Raw genomic sequence first — 25,474 nt, forward strand, 5'->3', positions numbered from 1 at the left:
GCATTTTAGAAGAACACAGAGCTATCCTTCCCATCTTAGAAGAGTTCAAGGGACGGAATAAAAAAAAAAAAAAAATGCAATTTCCTGCATCTCTACCCTGAAATTGAAATGCCAGCCAGATGACAACTGCCCATTGACATCATTGTAGAAAAGTAGTGATGGAAGGAAGGAGAAAGTCTAGTTTCCTAAATTAGATTCATATTTTAAAAGTCATCACATTTCATTTTTTTGTCCAGAGATAGTGTCAAGCTCATATTTCACATTAATCAGAAAGTGTCGGGGGTACCGCTTCGACACGTGTCACGCATATATAATCACTCATCAGCCTTTTATCAGAATCACTGAGACACATTTCCACCTGCAAAACAGACGTCATTTATGTGTGTTTGTGTTAGACATATTCATTATTTTTTACAAGTTACTCAATTAGCTGTGATGTCAACGTTTGCATGTGCCATCTACCCAACCCAAAATAATGTTAGAATAGAATAAAGTGCCAAAGTTCCACCCCTTCCACTGTGGGCCATGGGACCAATGAACCGAAGTCAATGAAGAGTGAACATTTTAACCCTTAAAGACCCACTGCTGCTTCTGTGGCTGCTCCGAAATTAATTTCTCTCTCTATTTAACCTTTCTTAAGTGATTTATCCCGATTTATTATCATATTATCTTTTGTAATTTTGCATTTTTTCAGTGAAAATCAACTACAGTCTACTCTCGTTATACCGCCAACTTCCGTTCACGGCCAAATTGGCGGTATAGCGAAAATGGCGTTACAACGGGTTGCATCCATAATGTGCATGTCTTTACTATATGATGTCTATGCTGCCTCCGTTAACCCGTTCTAATTGCGTTTCTAAATAAATCTTGATTCTGTTATGTTGTAAGGGATCATTTAAAGTGGGGAAACATTTGAAGCATTATTATACCGTGTCGGGAAATGACACCCCATCATCTTGAGGCTTTGGCTTAATCCCACGTCCTCTTCCCGACATCCTGACCTACTGAGTGTTCTGCGATAAATGAACGGTGGCCGTTCCGTAGACCTACTCGTAGCTTGTCGCGATCAGCGTCTGGCGCGTTTGTTTCAGTGCATTGTTAAAATTTATGTGTACTCGATGGCAATCACGCTGGCGGTATAACGGTCGGGAAATCAATGGTATAAGTGTTGTTTGTGCATGGAACTGGGCTGGCGGATGGCGATAGGCGGAAATGGCGGTAGCTAATGGAATAATGCATTGGGGATTTTTGTGCAATGGTTTTGGTCGGCGGTGAGCGAAAATGGCGGTATAACGGCGGGCGGTTTAACGAGAGTAGACTATTTTTCTATATCTAATTCACTGATTATGCAGATGTTCATTAAAGCACAGAGTTAATTTGAGGTTTATTATATCAAAACGGAGAAAACTGCATAAAAAGTGACTCTTTCAGCAATTTTTTCTCCGTATTTAACATTTCTTAAATGATTTATCACCATTTATTATAGTATTATCTTCTTTATTTTATGTTTTTTCAGTGAAATTCAGGTATTTTCCTTTATTTAATTTACTAATCATATAGCTGTTCATTGAAGTTCAGATTAAAGTTAAAGGTTATTCTATCAAAAACAGAGAAAACTGAGGAAAAAAAGTGACTTTTTCAGTAAAATCCATCATTAACTGAACATAAACCCAGTGTGTCCATCCACTGTCATTGATCCAACTCCATGGGTTTTATTGGTGGATCAATGTTGTAGAAGATGACAGTGTTTCCATGGTAACTATGGAGCCACTGAACATCCAAATGGGTCATATCTGATGACCATGAAAAGATGAAGAACTGTATTTTTGCTCAAAAAAGTCACTTTTTCCTCAGTTTTCTCTGTTTCTGATATAATAACCTTTAATTTTAACCCTTTCATGCATGAATTGCGAGAACCTTAGTCAAGATTTTTTTCTTCAGTGTTTTTATTCCTCCTTAGGCATGAAAAAAACAATGAGATCGAGTTTTTGTTTTTTTTTCTATGGAGTTACAAAAATATCCATGCATTTAATATTTGAAGTAAAGAAACGTGTTTAAAACCCAATATCAGAAAGTAATATGAAAACAATGAAATAAAAATATTTTTAATGCTGCTAATCTGATGTCTTCTCACATTTTAACATATTCTAATGCTAGTAATTACTTCATGGAGATAACATGCAAAAAAAAAAAAACCTTCTTGTCTAACAAATGACAATTGATTTACACTTAAACATGATAACTGCAGATCAGGTTTATCAAGAACAGCAAAGTTACAGTAATGGTCTGAATGTCAGTGTATGAGATGGTGCATAAGTGTCCACTGTGTTGGCTGATATGGAACTAAAACAACAAAACCCATGAATATACAAGAGAACAGCTGGAGAAGAACTGTCCACTGGAGTGACCTATGCATGAAAGGGTTAATCTGAACTTCAATGAACATCTACATGATTAGTAAATTGAATAAAGGAAAATACCTAATTTCCACTGAAAAAATTAAAATAAAGAAGATGATATAATAAATGGTGATAAATCACTTGAGAAATGTTAAATATGGAGGAAAAATCTATTTGGGAACTGACACAAAAGTATCACTGGGCCTTTATGGGTTCAATTATTATAAATATGTAATACAGTGACTTAAATGCATAGTTTCAGTAGGTGACACATTGAAATTAATTTGGCAATCCTGGAATAAACTGTTATGGATTTATAGAGAAAAATTGCAAATAGTGTTCCAACTGTCCCTGGTCTCCCCTGCTCAGCCCAGTCAGTACACTGAAAAAAAAAAAAAAAAAAAGCGTAAAAAAACGGTAATATTCCGGCAGCAGGAGTGCCAAAAAATACTGTAAAATAACGGAAAATAACCATCTCATAAAAATAAGGTAATTTTCCATAATTAAAATATAGTTTTTTGCCCTAACTTTACATGAGATTTTGCATATTTTTTGGCTTTTTAATGTTTGATAAAAAATATTTATATGCATTAAAACAATCAAATTACCTATAAACTGTATTTGGACAGTTTATCAGTACTTATACGTGTTATACATTCACAAAAATACATTTATTCAACATTTTTGTTGTGAAACCTCCCTTAATTACACAAGATATTTGTCAATTAACAAACAAGTCTTGTTAAACTTACAGAACAAATACTTCTTTTACGGTTAATTGTCAGTCATTTTATCTTGTTTTATTATTATTATTATTTTTTTTTTACAGTATTAAACTTTAAATTAACAGTTTAATCTCATAAATAGAAAAGAAATATTTGTGAAATTCCGATACATTTGCAAATGTATTTTAACTGTATTTTTCTGTGAACAAAGAAAAAATTTATTTTAAAAAATGGAAATTTTATGGTTATTCACAGTTACAGTTTTTTCATGTTATTTTACATTTGACATGTAAAATCACAGTCTTTTTTTGTCATGTCATTGATATTTGATATTGATATCTCATACACTGACATTCAGACCATTACAGTAACTTTTCTGTTCTTGATAAACCTGATCTGCACTAACATGTTTGAGTGTAAATCAACTGATAATAAAAATTGGGAATGTGATAAAATGTGACAAAACATCAGATTAGCTGTATGAAAAATGTTTATATTTTATAGTTTTCACACAGTATATCACTTTCTGATATTGCATTTTTTGATTCAAAAATTAAACACATGGTGTCCAGCGGAGTGGACATTTTTGGAACTCCTCGGAAAATTATGAAGGTAGATTTGTTGTGTGTTAAAAAAAAAAAAAAAAAAAAAGTCATTAAAAAAAAATAAAAATTACAAAATAAATGTAAAATAAATAAATAAATAATAATAATAATAATAACAATAATAATAATAATAACAATAATTCAATTAAAAAAATTCACTTCAAGAAAAAAAAAACCCTATTCAGTCAAAGAAAAAAGTGTTCAAATGCAATTTTTTTTATCTTAAATATTTTTTTGCATTCGTCTTATTTTGTTACTTTTAATTATATTTCTGATTATTTTATTGAATATTTTACCAGTTAAATCACCCAAAATTGCTTTATTTGACTTTGTTTTCCAGTAGTGGAATGGACCACAGTACATTTACTATGCTACAAGTACAAACCAAAAACAAATATTTTCAATTAAAAAAAAAAAAAATAATAATAATAATAAAAAAATATGCTTTACTTAAAAAAAAGTGCTCAAATGCAATTTTTGGGATCTTAAATAAATAAATAAATAAGTATATATATATATATATATATATATATATATATATATATATATATATATGAAAACAAGGGTTTGAATGCATATATATATATGCATAACAAGGGTTTGAATGCAATATATATATGTGTGTGTGTATATATATATATATATATATATATATATATATATATATATATATATATATATATATATATATACATATATTGCATTCAAACCCTTGTTTTCTTTAATTGAAATGGGTTTTCTTTATCGCAATTTTTTTTTTAATTGAAAATATTTTTTTATGGTTAGGGCAATAAAGAAACAAATCTACCTCCCTAAAAAATAGGTTCAATAAAAAAAATTCAACCACATTGTTTTTTCATGCCTAAAGAGGAATAAAAACACTCAGGAAAAAAAAATCTCAACTAAGGTTCTCATAATTCATGCATGAAAGGGTTAATTTGACAATCCTGGAACAAACAGTTTGGGATTTATAGAGAAATTTGCAAATAGTGTTCCAACTGTCCCTAGTCTCCCCTACTCAGCCCAGTCAGTAGAATGACGCCTTCCTGGTCAGAGCCTGCCTTCAATTAATGACAATTTATGTCCGAAAAATGCGCCAAACGGAAGCACCTGTTCCAAATACAAAAGCCCTGCCGTGAATTACACAATCCGTTTTATTCAGACTTGTTTCAGTCGTGGCTGACAGAAAACCAGACTTCACTGACTTTAACTAAAAAAAAAAAAAAAAAAACCTGTAAAATAAAGGCTCCAAACCCGGTCCATCCTCCGTAAACCCGCATCCATTCCGCGTCTCTGTCCGATCCAGGTTTTCAGGCAGCGCCGCCACTTGCCAGAAGCCCTTGGATTGGCTGAAGCAGTAAAGGTAGCCCCCCTCGAATCCGGATCCTTCCAAGCCGGTTCAGTCCCGTCGGAGGAGCGAGAGGCGCGCGGACGGACGGACGCACGCACGGACGCACGCACGCACACAGGGGCGCAGACGCACGTCCAAGGTGCGACGGACGGAGGAGAGGAGCGGACTGAGAGAGCGCAGGGGAGGGAACAGACAGACGGAGCATGAGTGTACCACCAGGACACGGATCCACACATCCACACAAGTCCAGTGAACCTTTGGAGGGAGGGAGAAGCGAACGGGGACGGCTTTGAACGCATCATTCTCCCCAGTCTGCACAAGGCGATGCGCGCACTGACTCCACAAACTGTCTGCTGTTCTGCGCAAACACGCGACTGGATTTATTTCCGCAAAACCGTTTGATTTGGCTTTTCTTTTCTTTTTTTTTCTTTCTTTCTTTTTTTTCTTGCGCTCCTGGTTTAAGGGGGACCTGTCGGACTGCGGCGTCCAGGGAACACCACAGCAGTCCATTTGAGCGGCATTTGTGAAGGACTTAATCTGAGAGCGGAGTTTGAGTCCTCATCATGGGCTACGGCGCACAAACGGACGGACCCGGACCTGGACCCGGACCCGGATCTGGACCTGGAGAGCCCAGATCCGTGGCGCACATGCTGACTGTACTGGTGCTGTTTCTGCTGGTGGATGTCGGAGCGGCTCAAGGTAAAACTTATGAAATTATTTGTGATATCCGAACTTAAGTGAAAGTTCCGTCAACTCCTGTAGTGGACATAAAACACCTGAATTCAGCTTTAGAATGAAAAAAAAAAAAAAGAAGAAGAAGAACAAAAGTGTACTGTCCTTCTCCGGCTGAGCTGTAGAATAACACTGGTCTGCAAGTCAAATCGATGGGCAAAAAAACAACACCTCCTATCTGCACATTTGTAGATTTTGAGTTTTCACATTAAACTTAGTATGCCTAGTATGTATTATTAACATATAATATAGAAAGAGTCTGAGAACAGTAGAATAGCTTGGGTATATTTAACCCTTTCATGCATGAATTATGAGAACCTTAGTCAATATTTTTTTCTTGAGTGTTTTTATTCCTCTTTAGGCATGAAAAAAGCAATGCAATTAAAATTTGTTCATGAACCTATTTTTCACAGAGTTAGAAAAATGTCCACTCAGCTGGACACCATGCGTTTAATTTTTGAAGCAAAGAAACGTGTTTAAAAGTCATCATCAGATACTGTGTGAAAACTATGAAACAAAAACATTTTGAATGCAGCTAATCTGATGTTTTCTCACATTTTATCATACTCTAATACTAGTTATTACTCATATCATGGAGATAAGATCTTCCTGAGACCCAGGAAATTGCCAATTTTAGCTTTTCTACATTAAAAATGGTCTTGATTGGAAACTGCATAATGCAACAGTTTTTTCAGATACATTTTAAAAATTATTTTTATTTATTTATTGATTTTTTTTTTAATGGAATGTCCTTTGTAATGGACAGTATTTTTTTTTTTTTTTTTTTTTTTTTTTAAGTTAAACTGTCAAACTTTTATCCCCTACAGAGGACAAAATGCATTACTGGGTCTCAGGAGGATATGAAAAAACAAAACAAAAACAAAAAACAAACAAACAAAAAAAAACCTTTCTGTTTCAGAAATGTTAGTGCAGATCAGGTTTATCAAGAGCAGCAATGTTCCAGTAATGGTATGAACTGCAGTGTTTGGGATGATGCATAAGAATCCACTGTGTTGGCTGATATGGAACTGAAACAACCAAACCCATGAATATACAAGAGAACAGATGAAGAAGAACTGTCCACTGGAGTGACCACTATGCACGAAAGGGTTAACAAAGACCGTACTATAATAAAACTAAACGTTTTTTGTTTTTTTTTTGTTTCCTGAAAAAAGTGATTTTTTCCAGATAGGAGATTTTGTATTCTGGCCATTGAAATGGTTCTAGAATAAAAGTAGTTCAACTTTAACAAATTTGAGTCACTAATAAAGAAGAATTCAGTCCAAAGTACCAGTTGGTTAGAGTTTCACACATACAGTCTGGGGCTAAAATGGGAAATGAATAATAGAATGGGTTTAACCCTTTCATGCACAGTGGTCACTACAGTGGACAGCTATTCTCCAGCTGTTCTCTTATATATTATATTCATGGGTTTTGTTGCATTTAGTTCCAAATCAGCCAAAAAAGTGTACGCTAATGCATCATCTCAAACACTGACATTCATACCATTACTGTAAATTTGCTGCTCTAGATAAACCTGATCTGCAGTGACATGTTTGACTGTAAATCAGTTGCTTGTTATTTTTATTAAACTGCAATTAAAAGCTTTATTATTATTATTATTATTGTTATTATTATTATTATTATTATTATTATTTTGCATAATATCTCCGTGAAGTGAATAATGACTAGTATTAGAGTATGTTAAAATGGGAGAAAGCAGCTTTAAAAATGTTTTTATTTTATAGTTTTCACACAATATATCAGTAAATACATATTTCTTTGCGTCAAAAATTAAATGCATGGTGTCTGTCAAGCTGAGTGGACATTTTTTGGAACTTCATTAAAAAAAAAAAGGTTCAATCACATTCTTTTTTTCGTGTCTAAAGAAGAATAAGAACACTCAGGAAAAAAAAAAAAATCTTGTTTAAAGTTGTCATAATTCATCCATGAAAGGGTTAATTTCCATACTACATATACTACTACTGCTTCCAAACACTGTCTGCACATGACAGAACATGGACTGTACAGGTTCTATCAGTGGAACATTTATAAATCTATTTGATAAATGGACACAAACCAACATATATGTGTAGTAAAACACCATCATATATATTAAAACATGAGCTAAACCAACACTTTGGTCATTAGTTTTGAGATTCATCTTATTAAAGTATGTCAGATTGAACACATTTAATGTCTGAAGTGGATATTTTCTAAGACAGTGTTAAAGTATGTGACGAATCCAGCCTTAAACCCACAGTAACGACCCACTGAAGGGACGCAGATCCACACCGATGTGAACACGCCTTTATAAAACCATCATTCATTTTCGTATTAAACTGTGGCTTTACTGCGGCTTAACACTGTCAAATGGACCAATAAGAGAGTATATTTGAAAAGAAGTTATTTTAAGAGACTCGTAAAACCTCCACGGTTTCATTCAATGTGTGAAATTGCTCTTTTATTGTTGCTTAATTCCGTTTTTGCGCAAATGCATCATGTGAATTCGGCTCAAACCTCTCCTTGGAAAGAAAATCAACATGAGTTTAAATAAAATGAAATAAAAATCAAATAAAAAGCACCTTATTTCCGAGGTACAGTTGATTTCCTTACTTAGCTTCTAGGCTGCAGTTTTTTCCTCCTCATTGATTCAGAACCTTTTTGTATTTCAATAGGTTTAATTCATATATAATATTTGGAGCATTTTCTAGAAGTGCTTAGATGTGGAAAATATCACCCGTAAACCTCTTATTTAGACACAAACCTTTTCATCGGATACTTTGTAGATTTGATTTCATTTTCTTGGAAGTTAAACATTTGATCCAGATATGAATTCATTCAACGATAAGATGTTTGCTGTTTGGAAATCCTGCTCTACTGGGAGAAGAACTGTTCCAACAGTTCAATAGTTCTGTACTCTGACTTTTTTAACCCTTTACTTCACTCGTAGAAATACTCTGAAATTCAACATTCAACCTTAGTGTGTTATCGGAGGAAAGAACAACACTTTATTACTTTTGTAAAATTAAAAAAAAAAAAAAAAAGTTTATTGTTATATAGAAAATCAAGGTTAATGAAGTTACCATATTTGGCTCCTTACCCATAAGTGGCAAAAAATAAATAAATCTAAGAAGTAAATATTATGGCTGGGCAAGTTAACGCGTTATTACCGCGTTAACGCATTCATTAAATAACGCTGACAATTTTTTTTATCTCCCGTTAATGTCGTTCGGCCTTTCAAGGAAGTCTTAGTTCATTTATACATTCAGACTCTTATTTTGAAACTCATGCTTTTATTTTGGCGCTCCACATGCGCTTCAAAACCAAACGCCGGTGCCGGTGTAGCTGAGAGGAGAAAACCGGCAAACTTTTCGAGTAATGCTGAATCAAACTTTGTTTAACTCCTGCAGTTCAACGCCTGTATGTATCGATCATTCTGTTGTTTACTAAATAATTTCACATGCAAACGTGCCGTTAGAAACATGTTTATGACGTTATTTTGGATGTGTTTATTACAATGTGTTATTAACATGTTTAAGCTAATTAATTTATGCTAGAAGTCAGAGTTGGGTTGCTAATTCTTTATGCAGGCTCATGTTAAGTTTATGTAAATTCATTGGTTGTGTTTAGGTATAATATGCCAGCCTTTGAGCTAACCTTTACTTATTTACGATGTGATTAGCTCGATGCTAACTTGAATGGGAAAATCCATAGACAGGCTAACAATTAGCATTTACAGATTAATTTAGGATTTACAATGTCTTTTTATCCAGCAACAAAGGTTCACATCTATCTAAGGTTCTACTATTCATTCTTACAACAACTGAACATAAAATACTCACAGACAAATGTTTTTGGGGCCATACAAACAGAATGAAAGAAACGTGTCTTCTTATGTCCGAACTGACTACGGTAACACCGAAAGGACAAAACATATGTTAGTGCAACTTATGCCGACCACTAGAGGGCCCCCTTTGCTTGCTTTGAACAACTGAACATCACATATTATTGGGCTTATTAGTATTAGTACTTATTAGTGGGCTTAAGACTCCTGTCAATCACTCACAAGTGGAAATAAACTGGTGGGGACATAAACATGGAGAAAAGTAGCGGTCTGTTCCATGGACATTTTCATTTTAAATGTCTTCAGATGGTGGGATTGAGAAGGACAAAGTTGTTTGGAAGCACTGCAATGTGGAATTATTTTTATCACCGGAGTACTTCTAGTCTGAAATATCACTGAAAGGAAATACACACTGTTGATGCCTGAAATCACTTTTTAATGTATGAGAGGCAGGTATTAGTTCCTTTGTTGGGACTGGACAAAAATAATGCTCCGATGTTAGTTACGTACTAATAGAATATGAACATTTGAACAGGATCTTAAACTGGAATGTCTGTAAAACAAATTTTCAGTTTGAACACAGGAACATTTTGTGATATAGCATTAGATCCTGTTGTGATCAAATAAAAATGTGTTTAGTATTTGTACATTTTTGTTGTGTAATTCCATTCTACCAGGAAATAATCTTTAAAAAAAAACAAAAACCTATAACCAATAAAAAATTGCCTTTTTAACAGTATCGTGAGATACTGTGATATATCGTATCGTGATCCTAGTGTTGTCATTTGTATTGTATCGCCTGATTCTTGCCAATACACATCCCTATATATGATCCCTTTGAATATCATTCCTTATATTAGTACCATTACTTCATGGAACCAAACAAAGCAGGTACACTGACTGTTAGGGATGTTAGAAAATATCGGTTCTGCAATATATCGTGATATTTCATTTCACCATACCATATCGATAAGAAAAAGTGCTAAATGCAGATATTGGGGAGGTTCATTCATGTTATTATTTAACACTGTTTTATTAAATAATGGTTATTTCAAGCATCCGAAAACCACTTTTTAATGTCTGAGAGGCAGGTATTAGTTCCTTTGTTGGGATTGGACAAAAATAATGCTCCGATGTTAGTTACGTACTAATACAATAGGAACATTTGAACAGGATCTTAAACTGGAATGTCTGTAAAACAGAATTTCAGTTTGAACACAGGAACATTTTGTGATATAGCATTAGATCCTGTTGTGATCAAATAAAAATGTGTTTAGTATTTGTACATTTTTGTTGTGTAATTCCATTCTACCAGGAAATAATCTTTTTAAAATAAACAAAACCAGCAAAACAATTACCTTTTTAACAGTATTGTGATATATCGTATCGTGATCATAGTATTGTCATTTGTATCGTATCGTCAGATTCTTGCTGATACACACCCCTATATATGACCCTTTTGAACATCATTCCTTATATTAGTACCATTACTTCACAGTACCAAACACAGCAGGTACACTGACTGTTAGGGGTGTTAGAAAATATCGGTTCTGCAATATATCGCGATATTTCATTTCACCATACCGTATCGATATGAAAATGTGCTGAATCAATATTTTTAAGTATTTATTCAAATGCAGATATGGCATCACTCCATTTTTCTTTTTTGGTTTTCTTTATTGTTTATATTTTATTTATTATTATTTAACACTTTTTTTAAAATTAAATAATGGTTATTTGAAGCATCGTAAAATCCCTTTTTACTGTCTGAGAGGCAGATGGTAGTTCCTTTGGAAGCTAATGTTGTGATATAGCATTAGATCCTGTTCTGATCAAATAAAAATGTGTTTAGTATTTGTGCATATTTCTGGTGTAATTCCATTCTACCAGGAAATAATCTTTTTAAAATAAACAAAACCAGCAAAAAAAAATGACCTTTTTAACAGTATTGCGATATATCGTATCGTGATCATAGTATTGTCAGTTGTATCGTATCGTCAGATTCTTGCTGATACACACCCCTATATATGACCCTTTTGAACATCATTCCTTATATTAGTACCATTACTTCACAGTACCAAACAAAGCAGGTACACTGACTGTTAGGGGTGTTAGAAAATATCGGTTCTGCAATATATCGCGATATTTCATTTCACCATACCGTATCGATATGAAAATGTGCTGAATCAATATTTTTAAGTATTTATTCAAATGCAGATATGGCGTCGCTCCATTTTTCTTTTTTGGTTTTCTTTATTGTTTATATTTTATTTATTATTATTTAACACTTTTTTTTAAATTAAATAATGGTTATTTGAAGCATCCTAAAATCCCTTTTTACTGTCTGAGAGGCAGATGGTAGTTCCTTTGGAAGCTAATGTTGTGATATAGCATTAGATCCTGTTCTGATCAAATAAAAATGTGTTTAGTATTTGTGCATATTTCTGGTGTAATTCCATTCTACCAGGAAATAATCTTTTTAAAATAAACAAAACCAGCAAAACAATTACCTTTTTAACAGTATTGTGATATATCGTATCGTGATCATAGTATTGTCATTTGTATCGTATCGTCAGATTCTTGCTGATACACACCCCTATATATGACCCTTTTGAACATCATTCCTTATATTAGTACCATTACTTCACAGTACCAAACACAGCAGGTACACTGACTGTTAGGGGTGTTAGAAAATATCGGTTCTGCAATATATCGCGATATTTCATTTCACCATACCGTATCGATATGAAAATGTGCTGAATCAATATTTTTAAGTATTTATTCAAATGCAGATATGGCGTCGCTCCATTTTTCTTTTTTGGTTTTCTTTATTGTTTATATTTTATTTATTATTATTTAACACTTTTTTTTTAATTAAATAATGGTTATTTGAAGCATCGTAAAATCCCTTTTTACTGTCTGAGAGGCAGATGGTAGTTCCTTTGGAAGCTAATGTTGTGATATAGCATTAGATCCTGTTCTGATCAAATAAAAATGTGTTTAGTATTTGTGCATATTTCTGGTGTAATTCCATTCTACCAGGAAATAATCTTTTTAAAATAAACAAAACCAGCAAAAAAAAATGACCTTTTTAACAGTATTGCGATATATCGTATCATGATCATAGTATTGTCAGTTGTATCGTATCGCCAGATTCTTGCTGATACACACCCCTATATATGACCCTTTTGAACATCATTCCTTATATTAGTACCATTACTTCACAGTACCAAACAAAGCAGGTACACTGACTGTTAGGGGTGTTAGAAAATATCGGTTCTGCAATATATCACAATATTTCATTTCACCATACCGTATCGATATGAAAATGTGCTGAATCGATATTTTTAAGTATTTATTCAAATGCAGATATGGCGGCACTTCATTTTTCTTTTTTGGTTTTCTTTATTGTTTATATTTTATTTATTATTATTTAACACTGTTTTATTAAATAATGGTTATTTGAAGCATCCTAAAATCCCTTTTTACTGTCTGAGAGGCAGATGGTAGTTCCTTCGGAAACTAATGTTGTGATATAGCATTAGATCCTGTTCCGATCAAATAAAAATGTGTTTAGTATTTGTACATATTTCTGGTGTAATTCAATTCTTCAAGGAAATAATCTTAAAAAAAAGAAACAAAAAATTGCCTTCTTGCACTTCAAAAATTCTATGTATAATCAAATATTTTAATGTGCGCTGCTTTTATTTTTATTTTATTGTATTTCTCTCACATTTCATCTTATTTCTTGCACTTCAAAAATTCTATGCATAATCAAATATTTTAATGTGCGTTGTTTTTATATTTATTTTTATTTTATTGCATTTCTAATCAAATCTAAATGTATTTTAATATTGTATTTTTTTCAATCAATGTGAAGCACTTTGGGCTACAATTTCTGTATGGAAGGTGCTATACAAATAAAGTTTATTATTATTATTATTATTATTATTATTATTAACAGTATCATGACATATCGTGATATATCGTATCACGATCCTAGTATTGTGATTTGAATCGTATCACCAGATCCTTGCTAATACTAACCCCTACTCACTGTTCAGACCTGTACAGACCCAGGAGACCACAGTGGACCCCACTTTGTTGCCTCACTGTCTTCACTGGAACTGTCACTGTCTTGTAATATATGTAGAAATGTCCAAAAATAGTCCCTTTCCCGATAAAGGGTTAATAGTGAGAGGAGACGTTTGACTGGCAGCTTGTGTTTTGCGACAAAACCTCATTAAGAGTGAATTTTTTCTGAGCATTTCAGTAAAGTCAGAGACATTAGTGGTGCTTGAGTGTTTTCTTTGGAGCAGGAGTTATCTGTTGAAGGATGTTTTCTGTAAACTGTAGTAGCTGTCGACTTATGAGACGCATTAAGATAACGCCACAAACACCTGAAGCCGTTTACTTAATCTGCTCTCTCCTGAGTCGGATTGTCTGTCAAACAAAGGGAGCTCGGAAAAACCCCCATCTGTTTGAGATTGTATGTTCAGTATGTGTTTGTACATGCGTGTCAGATGCCATGTGAGTACGCCACAGGAATGAAGGTAGGTGGTCAGAGCGCTTTGGTGATTTTTGGGAAATAAACTGTGTCTGAGTTAGAGCAGAAAAGAGGGAAAATTAGCTGTTTTTTGCCCGAGGACAAGGGGAGTTTTTTTTTTTTTTTTTGAACAAAAGTGCATCCTTAGAGCTCTGCTGGTCAAATGACAGCAACTTGAGCTCAATAGGTGGTCCAAGGCAGGGATGGGGTCTGACAGCAGTCTCGCCTATAGCTACCCCAGACCTTCATCTGTCTCATAGTTAACCCGTAGGGGTCCACGGTCACGGCCCCGTGACTCAATCATATGACATTTTCAACACATCATAGCGTCAGAAGTCGTAGACCACTGCTGACAATTGCATTTGAAAGTTTGGACTTGAAACACTCTCCCACTTTCTATTTGATGTCGATAGAGCAAATACAACCAGAGATATGACGGTTTGAACTCGGAGGAAACAAACATGAGTAAAAGTATGAAAATGAGGGTGGGGGGGGGGGTTAGATTTCTTACCATATATTCGTTATTTTTTGTCCTTTTTCAAAACGTAAAAAACTGGACAAATCTGCTGATTGTAATCCACAGACTGCATTAGCATTACAGGTAAGGGTGAGGATGACCCCCACCTGAACCGGATGCAGAATCTGGGAGGACCAAGGGTGGAGGGGGGTGGGGTGGGGAGAAAAGGCCTGTGTACACTGTAAAAAAAAAAAAAAAAAAAAAAAAAAAAAAAACAGTGAAAAACGGTAATATTCCGGCAGCGAGGGTGTCAAACAAATGCTGTTAAATAATGGAAAATAACCATCTCATAAAACTACGATAATTTTCCATAATTAAAATACAGTTTTTTTGTCCTGACTTTACATGAGATTTTGCATATTTTTTTGACTTTTTAATGTTTAGTAAAGTATATTTACATGTATTAAAACAATCAAATTACTTATAAATATGTATATAAATAATTTTCAATGGGACTAAGTTTTAAAATCCACTGATAAAAACTGTATTTGGACAGTTTATCAGTGCTTATACATGTTATACATTCACAAAAATACATTTATTCAACATTTTTGTTGTGAAACCTCCCGTAATTACACAAGATATTTGTCAATTAACAAACAAATCTTGTCAAACGTACAGAACAAATACTTCTTTTATGGTTAATTGTCAGTAATTTTTTCTCATTTTATTATTATTATTATTTTTTACAGTATTAAACTTTAAATTAACAGTTTAATCTCATAAATAGAAAAGAAATATTTGTGAAATTACGACACATTTGCAAATGTATTTTAACTATATTTTTCTGTGAGAAACGAAAAAATTTCTTTTAAAAAATGGAAGTTTTATGGTTATTCACAGTTACAGTTTTTTCATGTCATTTTACATTTGACATGTAAAATCACAGTCTGTTTTTGTCATTTCATTTACATTTTCCTGTATCTTAAAAAATACAGGAAAAATCTGTAAAATAAACAGTGAAAATTCTGTTAAATTACAGATTTTTTTTCTTTTTCTTTTTTTTTTTTTTTACAGTGTAAAGATCTGCTTTTGTGTCAAATATTTGAGTGTAGTTTTAATTTAATACAATTTTAATGTTATATACCTAATATTTGGAACCAATATTCACTTTTAAAGTCTTTGGAAAGGTTTGTGTTATTTATGCAATAAATTATATACATTTTTCAAATCGGATTTTATATTTTTTGTGTGTTTTTTGGCTGTTTGTGTTGATATAGTAGGTTAAAGTAAAATAAATAACAGATGAGACAGATGAAGTTGATAACAAAGATACCAAACATGGGCATAGTAAACATTTCTGTAAATAGTAAATAAAGGCAAAATCAAAAGTACTCAAAAATGGCCAATATAGGCTCAGACCACTAAGGGTTAATGACGAAAAGGAGGGAGAGGAAGAGTGAAAAACAACACAGGTCCAGTTTCTGAAGGGCGAGGGTGAGATGACATAATACCCATCCAAGAGCCCCAGAGAGGCCTGTGTCATTGACGAGACGGCAACACGAACACGGTCCTTCTCTGTCCATTAAGAAGTCAATACAGCAGGAGAACATTGTTTGGGGCTAATTAATGGGTCCTGCTATTCCTGGAGTCTGATGAGCTCTACACATTTTCAGATCACCCCAGAGTCACGTCTTCAGCGCGAAACCACCGACGATTAAAGTGTGTCACGTATTAAGACGCTGCATAATCTAACACCGCCCCTTACTTTGAAGTCACTTCCTCCCCACCCCTTTTAGGGCATGTGAATGGAACTGTTGTGCTGTTCTTCTGTCTAAGATGGTCTTTTATTATTTATGTTTGACTCGGTCACATATATGTTAAATTTCATTGCGTGTTTGCAGGGCCAGATTAACACTTCATTGTACCCTGGGCAACAATATTCAAGGGCCCCATCATCACAACCCCAGGATCCCTATAATCTGGCAAAATACAGAATAAGTTCCAAGAACATATGTAAATATATCCCATACTTCAATATCTAACTATCATCAAATGCATTTTGATGTACAAATGTGTAAATGCTCGTAGAACTACAAGTGCACCACTATAGCCTCTTGTCAAGGCCACTCACTTGCATATGATGATATGAAAACAAAACACATTAGCATCAGTATAATCTAAAATTGATCCACTACATGACGTTCTTTAAATTTTCATCTTTTTTAACGTCCCTCTCCTTTTTTAATTTTCATTTGGCGCTCCCACTTAGCTGCTTCTCCATGTTTGCAATGTTTTGATTCGCGTACGTCGCATATGTCGCGTAGTTCTTGACGTCTCACATCCCGCTCAGTGCACGCACGTTGATTTGCGTCACCGCTGATTCGCTTTTTGGACTGACCAATGAGGAGAGGGTCTCAGCTCACGGTCACAGACAGCAGGAGCAGGGTTTCTGTGCAGTGCAATGGCTCCGGGCAGCGGACAGTTTCATTTATAAGCAAAAGATAACCAGATATTTTCGTTATGCCCGAGCTACCCAGGGCCCTTCAGAGGTTGCGGGCCCCTGGGCAATTGCCCAGTTGCCCATATGGTTAATCCGGGCTTGCGTGTTTGGAATAAATCACTAAATCAGATCAGGTCATGTGAACATTTTGAGGCCACTTTGATGAACCTAAACCTAACTGGACCTTTCATTATTTGGTCCAGACTTTTGGACTTTCCAGTTTCCCAGAACCTGGATCTGAAACTGAGTGAGGCTTTGGTTCGTTTACGGCACAGGTGTCAAACATGCGGCCCGGGGGCCAAATGCGGCCCGCCAAAGGATCCAGTTCGGCCCTTGGGATGTTTTTGCCAAGTGCAAAAATTCCAGTCTTGAATTGAATTAAGCCAAAAAAAAAAAAAAATCTTCAATTAAGTAAAAAAAAAAATCTTCAATTAAGCCAAAAAAATCTTCAGTTAAGTAAAAAAAAAAATCTTAAATTAAGCCAAAAAAATCTTCAATTGAGTAAAAAAAATCTTGAATTAAGACAAAAAAAATCTAGAATTGACAACTTTTTTTTCTCTTTGTTTTAGTGCAAAAAATAACATTAAATTATGAAAATACTAACATTTACAAACTATCCTGTAACACTAAAATGTGAATAACCTGAACAAATATGAACAACCTGAAATGTCTAAAGAAAATTAAGCACAATTTTAAAAAAATTTTCTTCCTGTTCCTCAGTGTTTAGTGTCTTTGTAGATCTGATCCATAATGCACATGGACAAATGAGAAGTTGAGGCAGAATATTGTTAAAATTGCACTAAATCTTCTTATGTTTTTAAATTTATTTTTCATTTTTTTCCTTTTTTTTTTTTGATAGTTTATAAAAGGAAGTATTTTCATAATTTAATGGTTTTTTTACACTAAAACCAAGACAAAAATTTGGAGTTGTCATAATTTATAGGTTATTATGTTATTATTTTTCTGGTCCGGCCCACTGCAGATCAAATTTAGCTGAATATGGCCCCTGAACTAAAATGAGTTTGACACGCCTGATTTACAGGGTGGGGGTATCAAACTCATTTTAGTTCAGGTTTCACATTCAGACCAATGGGATCTAAACTAAAATGACAGGCATTATAATCCACATTTTTATCTTTGTGTTAGAGTGAAAGTTACATTACATTAAGAAATTACTTTTATTGTGACAGTATAGTTTGTAAATGAAAATATTTTAATCATGTAATTTTACTTTTTCACATTAAATCAAGGAGAAAATTTGCAGTTGAACGCCCCTTGACTGGTCATATTTTCACTGCACTTCTGAAATTCATCCAGGGGGTCAGATTGGACCATTCGGCGGGCCAGTTTTGGCCCCCAGGCCTTATGTTTGACACCCCAGAGTGAACACTGACTTTTGGATCAATTACGGCAGTGGTTCTCCAACTTTTTACAGTGGTCCAGGTTGGTTTGTTATAGGGGTCGCCACTGGTTATGTGGGGGAGGGTTATACTTTGTGTGTCACAAAATTTTGTATCATAAAATGTGAATTTCTTTCTTTTTTTTTTGTATTATACTTTTGGAGATGCACAATGAAAATAAATACAAAACTGATTTAAAATAAATAAATAAATAAATGATTGGAGTACCCCCTGAAATATCCAAGTACCCCCAACTCTCACCTCAGCATTTTTGATTGAAAGAAAATTAGGCAAAATTAGTTTAGTCTGTATATATTGTCAAACTTTTTACAGTGATCCAGATTGGTTTGTTATGGGGGTTGCCATTGGTTCTTGGGGGGGGGGGGGGGGTATACCTTGTCTGTCACAAAATTTTATATCATAAAATGTGAATTTCTTTCTTTTTTTGTGTTGTACTTTTGGAGATGCACAATGAAAATAAATTAAAAAATGATTAAAAAAAAACCCAAAAAACTTTTTATAGTGGAGTACCCTCTGAAATATACCTTTTTTACCCAAGTACCCCCAACTCTCACCTCAGCATTTTTGACTGAAAGAAAATTAGGCAAAATTAGTTTAGTCTGTAGATATTGTCAAACTTTTTACAGTGATCCAGGTTGGTTTGTTATGGGGGTTGACATTGGTTCTGGGGGGTGGGGTGGGTGGGGGGGTTATACTTTGTCTGTCACAAAATTTTATATCATAAAATGTGAATTTCTTTCTTTTTTTTGTTGTGCTTTTGGAGATGCACAATGAAAATAAATTAAAAAATGATTAAAAAAAAAACCCAAAAACTTTTTATAGTGGAGTACCCTCTGAAATATACCTTTTTTACCCAAGTACCCCCAACTCTCACCTCAGCCTTTTTGACTGAAAGAAAATTAGGCAGAATTAGTTTAGTCTGTATATATTGTCAAACTTTTTACAGTGATCCAGGTTGGTTTGTTATGGGGGTTGACATTGGTTCTGGGGGTGGGGTGGGTGGGGGGGTTATACTTTGTCTGTCACAAAATTTTATATCATAAAATGTGAATTTCTTTCTTTTTTTGTGTTGTGCTTTTGGAGATGCACAATGAAAATAAATTAAAAAATGATAAAAAAAAATAAATAAATAAATAAACTTTTTATAGTGGAGTACCCTCTGAAATATACCTTTTTTACCCAAGTACCCCCAACTCTCACCTCAGCCTTTTTGACTGAAAGAAAATTAGGCAAAATTAGTTTAGTCTGTATATATTGTCAAACTTTTTACAGTGATCCAGATTGATTTGTTATGGGGGTTGACATTGGTTCTTGGGAGGGAGGGGGGGGGGGTTATACTTTGTCTGTCACAGAATTTTATATCATAAAATGTGAATTTCTTTCTTTTTTTGTGATGTACTTTTGGAGATGCACAATGAAAATAAATAAATAAAAAATGATAAAAAAAACAAAAAACTTTTTATAGTGGAGTACCCTCTGAAATATACCTTTTTTACCCAAGTACTCCCAGCTCTCACCTCAGCATTTTTGATTAAAAGAAAATTAGGCAAAATTAGTTTAGTCTGTTTTGTATTTTCACAACTTCGTAAAAAAAACAACCTATATTTAACTGTAATACATAAAAAATAACACATTTTTTAAATTGTAAATTTTATGCAAAATATAAACAGAAACACCCTCTTTCACTGATAAGCAAATAAATAAACTGATCATTAATTAACAAATGAACCTTTCATCAACAAAAAATAATTCATTATCTACTCAAACTCATTTTGAATCATATAAAACACAGGTGTCAAACATAAGGCATGGGGGCCAAATCCAGCTCGCCAAAGGGTCCAATCCAGCCCGTAAGATGAAATACACTGAAAATAATTAACAATCAATGGTAGGGCTGTGCAATTAATCGAAATTCAATTACGATTTCGATTATTACACGCAACGATTACAAAAATTATGTGATCGAGAAAAAACGATTATTAATTTTGAGTTGTTTTAATTCACGCGCACGCAAGCTACCATGAGCTGCTCTGCCCCGCCCCCCTCTAAGCTACAGCTGCCTGCTAGTCGGCAGGTCCACCCCAAGAGGACAGTTGTACCTAGCGGTCTGGAAAAATGGCAGGAGAATCACAGCAGAAGTGCTTGGTAAACAAAAAAGGCAAGTCCAATTCAATTGTATGGAATCACTTTGGGTTTGATGAAGAAGACGAAGAGCAAAAACACATCACGTGCAAAAAGTGTTTCGTAGTTGTGTCCGCACCAACCGGTAACACAACAAACCTTTTTAACCATCTGAAGTTTAACCACCGCCACCTTTATCATATTCTTTATCTTATGAAAAACTAAAATGCATAAAAACAACTTCGTCCGCAATGCAATCTTCAGTCTCCGAATCTCTTTACGCTGCAACTCCCGTATGAACCTAACCCTAACCTGTATAACCCTAACGTACGTATTCTACAGGGTGTCCCATAAGTCTCCATACATAGGAAAAATAAACGTTTCTTGACATAAACCATTTTTATTTATATAATATGCTCTATATGACTGCCATTTTGTCGGGAACACATTTCAATGCGTGTCCTCCACTGCTGAAGAACTATAAAGAAGAAATATAAAGAAATACATGTTAGAACCATATGTATTACAGGGGTTGGACAAAATAATGGGAACACCTTCTGTGATGCCACAATGTTAGGTGTTTCCATTATTTTGTCCAACCCCTGTATGTCTCCTATGTACGGAGACTTATAGGACACCCTGTAGATGGCTGATGTATACAGAAGGCCTGAACTGAAACCTCACGGCACGCCACTGAATTTACTATGTTTCATACTACATTGAACATACTTGAATTTATAATTTGCACTTTACGTGAGTTTTTTTTTTTTTTTTTTATTGCTACAGTTCTATGGCAAGTCTATAGCAGTTTAATTCCAGTGCACTATTTGTTTACAAAAGGAAACATACTTGAATTTACAGTACACTTATTTGATTTCAAAGATTTTTTTGTTTCGTACAAAAGTGAAAATACTTTTAGTGGTTAAAAGCTTTATTTACGTTTAAAGAGCATATTTTACATTGTTTTGCAAGAAAAAAATAAACAACTTTAAGGTTAACAAATAATCGTTTTTAATAATCGTGATTTCAATTATTGCTAAAATAATCGTGATTATTTTTTTTTTCTATAATTGAGCAGCCCTAATCAATGGTGTAAAAATGATTTTAATTTAGGTTCCACATACAGAACAATTAGATCTCATTTGGGTCAGACCAGTAATATATTATCATAATAACCTATAAATATGTTTGTTTTAGCGTAGAAAAAAGTAAAATTACATGAAAATGTTTATATTAACAAATTATCCTTTTCCAAAACTGTGAATAACCTGAACAAATATGAACAACCTGAAACGTCTTAAGAGAAGTGCATGCAATTTTACCAATATTCTGCCTGTTACTAAATGTTTTGTGTATTTGTATTTGTAATAATAATGTAAGTTGTAATGCTCGTGTGTAAATGAAAAACTGATGAACTGAGGCAGAATATTGGTAAAATTGCACTTGTTTTTCTTAAGACATTTCAGGTTGTTCATGTTATTCAGATTTTTAAAGAAATGTTGTAGATGTAAACATTTTCATCATGTAATTTTACTTTTTCACTGTTATTATTTTACTGGTCTGGCCTACTTGAGATCATATTGGGCTGAATGTGGTACTGAACTAAAATGAGTTCAACACCCCTGATATAAAACATAAATGTTCTTCATGTGTTACCAAAGCTTCAACAAGATGATTAACAATAAAACTATTATATGAATATATTTATTGTGTTTTATATTTCAGCATTAATTCTCATCATTTATTTTGTATTCGGTACATGATGACTTATTTAATGTAATTTTCCAAAAACATTTCCAGTACCCCCTGGGCTTCTTTGTACCCCACTTTCAGAACCCCTGAATTAAAGCAAACAGACAGAAGGAGTTCAGAATGACAGAGCAGGGTGCATCAGTCTGGACCCCCATCCAGGTGTGAAAATGCCCATACTTTATTTGTCTTTTTTTTTTGCCTCCAGCATTTTGAGAGCATTCTGACTTGCTCCCATCCCTTTCAAGGGAGACATGAGCGCTGGGAAATAAGAGTGCTCATTAACCCGCTGAACTCTTGACAAAGGAGACAGGTTGAGGCAGATATAAGCTGGGAGCTGCCAGAAAGGAGCGCAGGGTTTCTGTGACAGTAGCCTGATTGGTGCACTGGGTGGGGGGGTTCAGTCCTCCGCTGTCTGAGGCCTGGTGGAAGCGTCCTGTGGGTGCCTCACATGACTTTAGGTTTTTGTTTTTTTTTGACTCATGTTTCCTGTTTGTCAACCTTTAAACCCAAAAACAATGTTGATCTCAAGGAGGAACTGAAGTTGTTATAGTGAGTTATTATACATTTACGGTAAAAAAAAAACAAAAAAAAAAAAAACAAAAAACAACACCAGGCAGAGAAGTATATGATAACAGTGTTTGTGCTGTGGAAGGGTGGATTAGAAGTGTTGAAATGTGTTATGTGAAACAGACTGAACAAAGGATGTCGAAGTGAGCTACAGTTTCTGTATTGATTTCACATTTGAGTTCTTCTGCTCCAGGGGAGAGCAGTTACAGAGGAGTGGATGGGCCGAAGGAGGACTTCAAATCCAACTTTATTAAACCGTCGTCAGCCTCTGACATTAACAATATTTATTTTAGAATGTTATTTTCAACACTGACCTATAATTTTGCTAGTTTACCTTAGTGTGTGTGTGTGTGTGTGTGTGTGTGTGTGTGCGTGTGTGTGTATGTGTGTGTGTGTGCTTCTGCAGGCAGTTTTTTGAGTGTTAAACCCAGCCCAGAGAGCCTTCCTGGTATTAGTTCAGTTTTTCCACAGCACTCCTCTTATGTCTCTCGTTCTCTCTCTCTCTTCTCTCTCTCTGTCTCTCTCTCTCTTTCTCTCTCTTTTTCTCTCTCTGTGCCTGTCTCTCTGTCTGTCTCTCTCTCTCGTTTTCTCTCTGTCTCTCTCTTATTCTCTCTCTCTGTCTCATTCTCTCTCTGTCTGTCTGTTTGTCTCTCTTTCTCTTTCTCTCTCTCTGTCTCTTTCTCTCTTTCTCTTTCTCTCTCTCTCTGCCTCTCTCTGTCTCTGTCTCTCTCTCTCGCTTTGTCTCTCTCTCATTCTCTCTCTCTCTCTCTCTCTCTCTCTGTGTCTCTCCCTCTCTCTGTCTCTGTCTCTCTCTCTGTCTCTCTCTCGTTCTCTCTCTCTCTCTCTCTGTGTCTCTCCCTCTCTCTGTCTCTGCCTTTCTCTCTCTCTGTGTCTCTCTCTCTCTGTGTCTCTCCCTCTCTCTGTCTCTCTCTCTCTCTCTGTCTCTCTCTCTCTGTCCCTCTCTCTCTCTGTCTCTCTCTCTTTCTCTCTGTCCCTCTCTCTCTCTGTCTCTCTCTCTTTCTCTCTGTCCCTCTCTCTGTCGTTCTCTCTCTGTCTCTCTCTTTGTCTCCCTCTCTGTCTCTCTCTCTCTCTCTGTCTCTCTCTCTCTCTCTCTGTCCCTCTCTCTCTCTGTCTCTCTCTCTTTCTCTCTGTCCCTCTCTCTCTCTGTCTCTCTCTCTTTCTCTCTGTCCCTCTCTCTGTCGTTCTCTCTCTGTCTCTCTCTCTGTCTCTCTCTCTGTTGTTCTCTCTGTCTCTGTCTCTCTCTCTCTCTTTCTCTCTCGCTGTCTCTTTCTCTCTCTCTCTCTCTGTCTCTCTCTCTGTCTCTCTCTCTGTTGTTCTCTCTGTCTCTCTCTCTCTCTCTTTCTCTCTCGCTGTCTCTTTCTCTCTCTCTCTCTCTCTGTATCTCTCTCTCTCTCTCTCTCACTTTCAGATGATGTGTCCTCTGAGGGTTGTTTATGGGGGAAATGTTAAAGGATCTTTACAACAAATGGTTTCTAAAAGATCTCCTTGCTCAGTCAGACGTTGCTCTCTCCGCTCGTATGGAAGCCCTTTTTAAAGGCTTCTGAGCCCTGCTTTTAAACGTGCAGGTAAATGTGAATGTTATTTCCATCATTATTATTCGAACAGGCTTCCCTGTGGCCTGACAAGCGCCTCCTTGGGGGCCGCTAACATTACAACTGCTGCGGTCATTCCATAAACACAGCCCATATGCACAATGAGCACATTGTATTGGAAGGAGCAGGGCTTCTACTGTAAATTACCTCTGATGATCGCCCCCTTTAACCAGCGCACATGAACCCACAACACAGTGCACTTTAAGGCAACGCCATGGAACCGCTGCTAACGGGGTCCCCCTAAAGTCCAGAAACGGTATTGTCTGTAAAATCTGTATCCCGGTAATTAGGGATGGGAATCGCTAAGAATTTAACGATTCCGATTCCATTATCAATTTTGCTTATCGATCCGATTCCTTATCGATTCTCATTGGGTGAGGGAATAAAAGATTGCAAACGGGTGTGTTTGCATTAACTGTCTTTTATATTTCCATCTGCACAGAAAATAGAACATATACAGTATGTACAAATAATAATAACAGATGACACCGGGCCCGGTTTGGGGGCGGGGGTGGTGTACAGTGAAAGTGAAACTAAAGACGCTTTACTAATTCCTCTATTGCCGCATTTCCACTACATGGAACCGGTTCGACTCTGCCTCCTCTGCTCTGCGACTCTTTGACTCTGCCTCTGGCTCCTCTTCTGGGCTACCATTGGCTCCTCCTCCGGGCTACTCTTGGCTCCTCCTCCAGGCTACCGTTGGCTCCTCTTCAGGGCTACTGTTGGCTCCTCCTCCAGGCTACCGTTGGCTCCTCCTTCGGGCTACCCTTGGCTCCTCCTCCAGGCTACCATTGGCTCCTCCTTCGGGCTACCGTTGGCTCCTCCTCCGGGCTAC

At 35.3% G+C, this 25,474-nt stretch overlaps 1 protein-coding gene across 1 annotated transcript in view; it reads left to right on the forward strand.

The window, feature by feature from the left end:
• Positions 1-5,289: 5,289 nt before the first annotated feature.
• unc5cb (unc-5 netrin receptor Cb) overlaps positions 5,290-25,474 on the forward strand; it is a 419,315-nt gene continuing 399,130 nt past the window's right edge. The window contains exon 1 of the mRNA XM_030151091.1: positions 5,290-5,779. Coding sequence (XP_030006951.1) covers positions 5,644-5,779 — 136 coding nt within the window. The 5' untranslated portion in view covers positions 5,290-5,643. The remainder of the gene's footprint in view (positions 5,780-25,474) is intronic.

The sequence above is a fragment of the Sphaeramia orbicularis genome, chromosome 12 (assembly GCF_902148855.1).
Source record: "Sphaeramia orbicularis chromosome 12, fSphaOr1.1, whole genome shotgun sequence".
NCBI lineage: Eukaryota > Metazoa > Chordata > Actinopteri > Kurtiformes > Apogonidae > Sphaeramia > Sphaeramia orbicularis.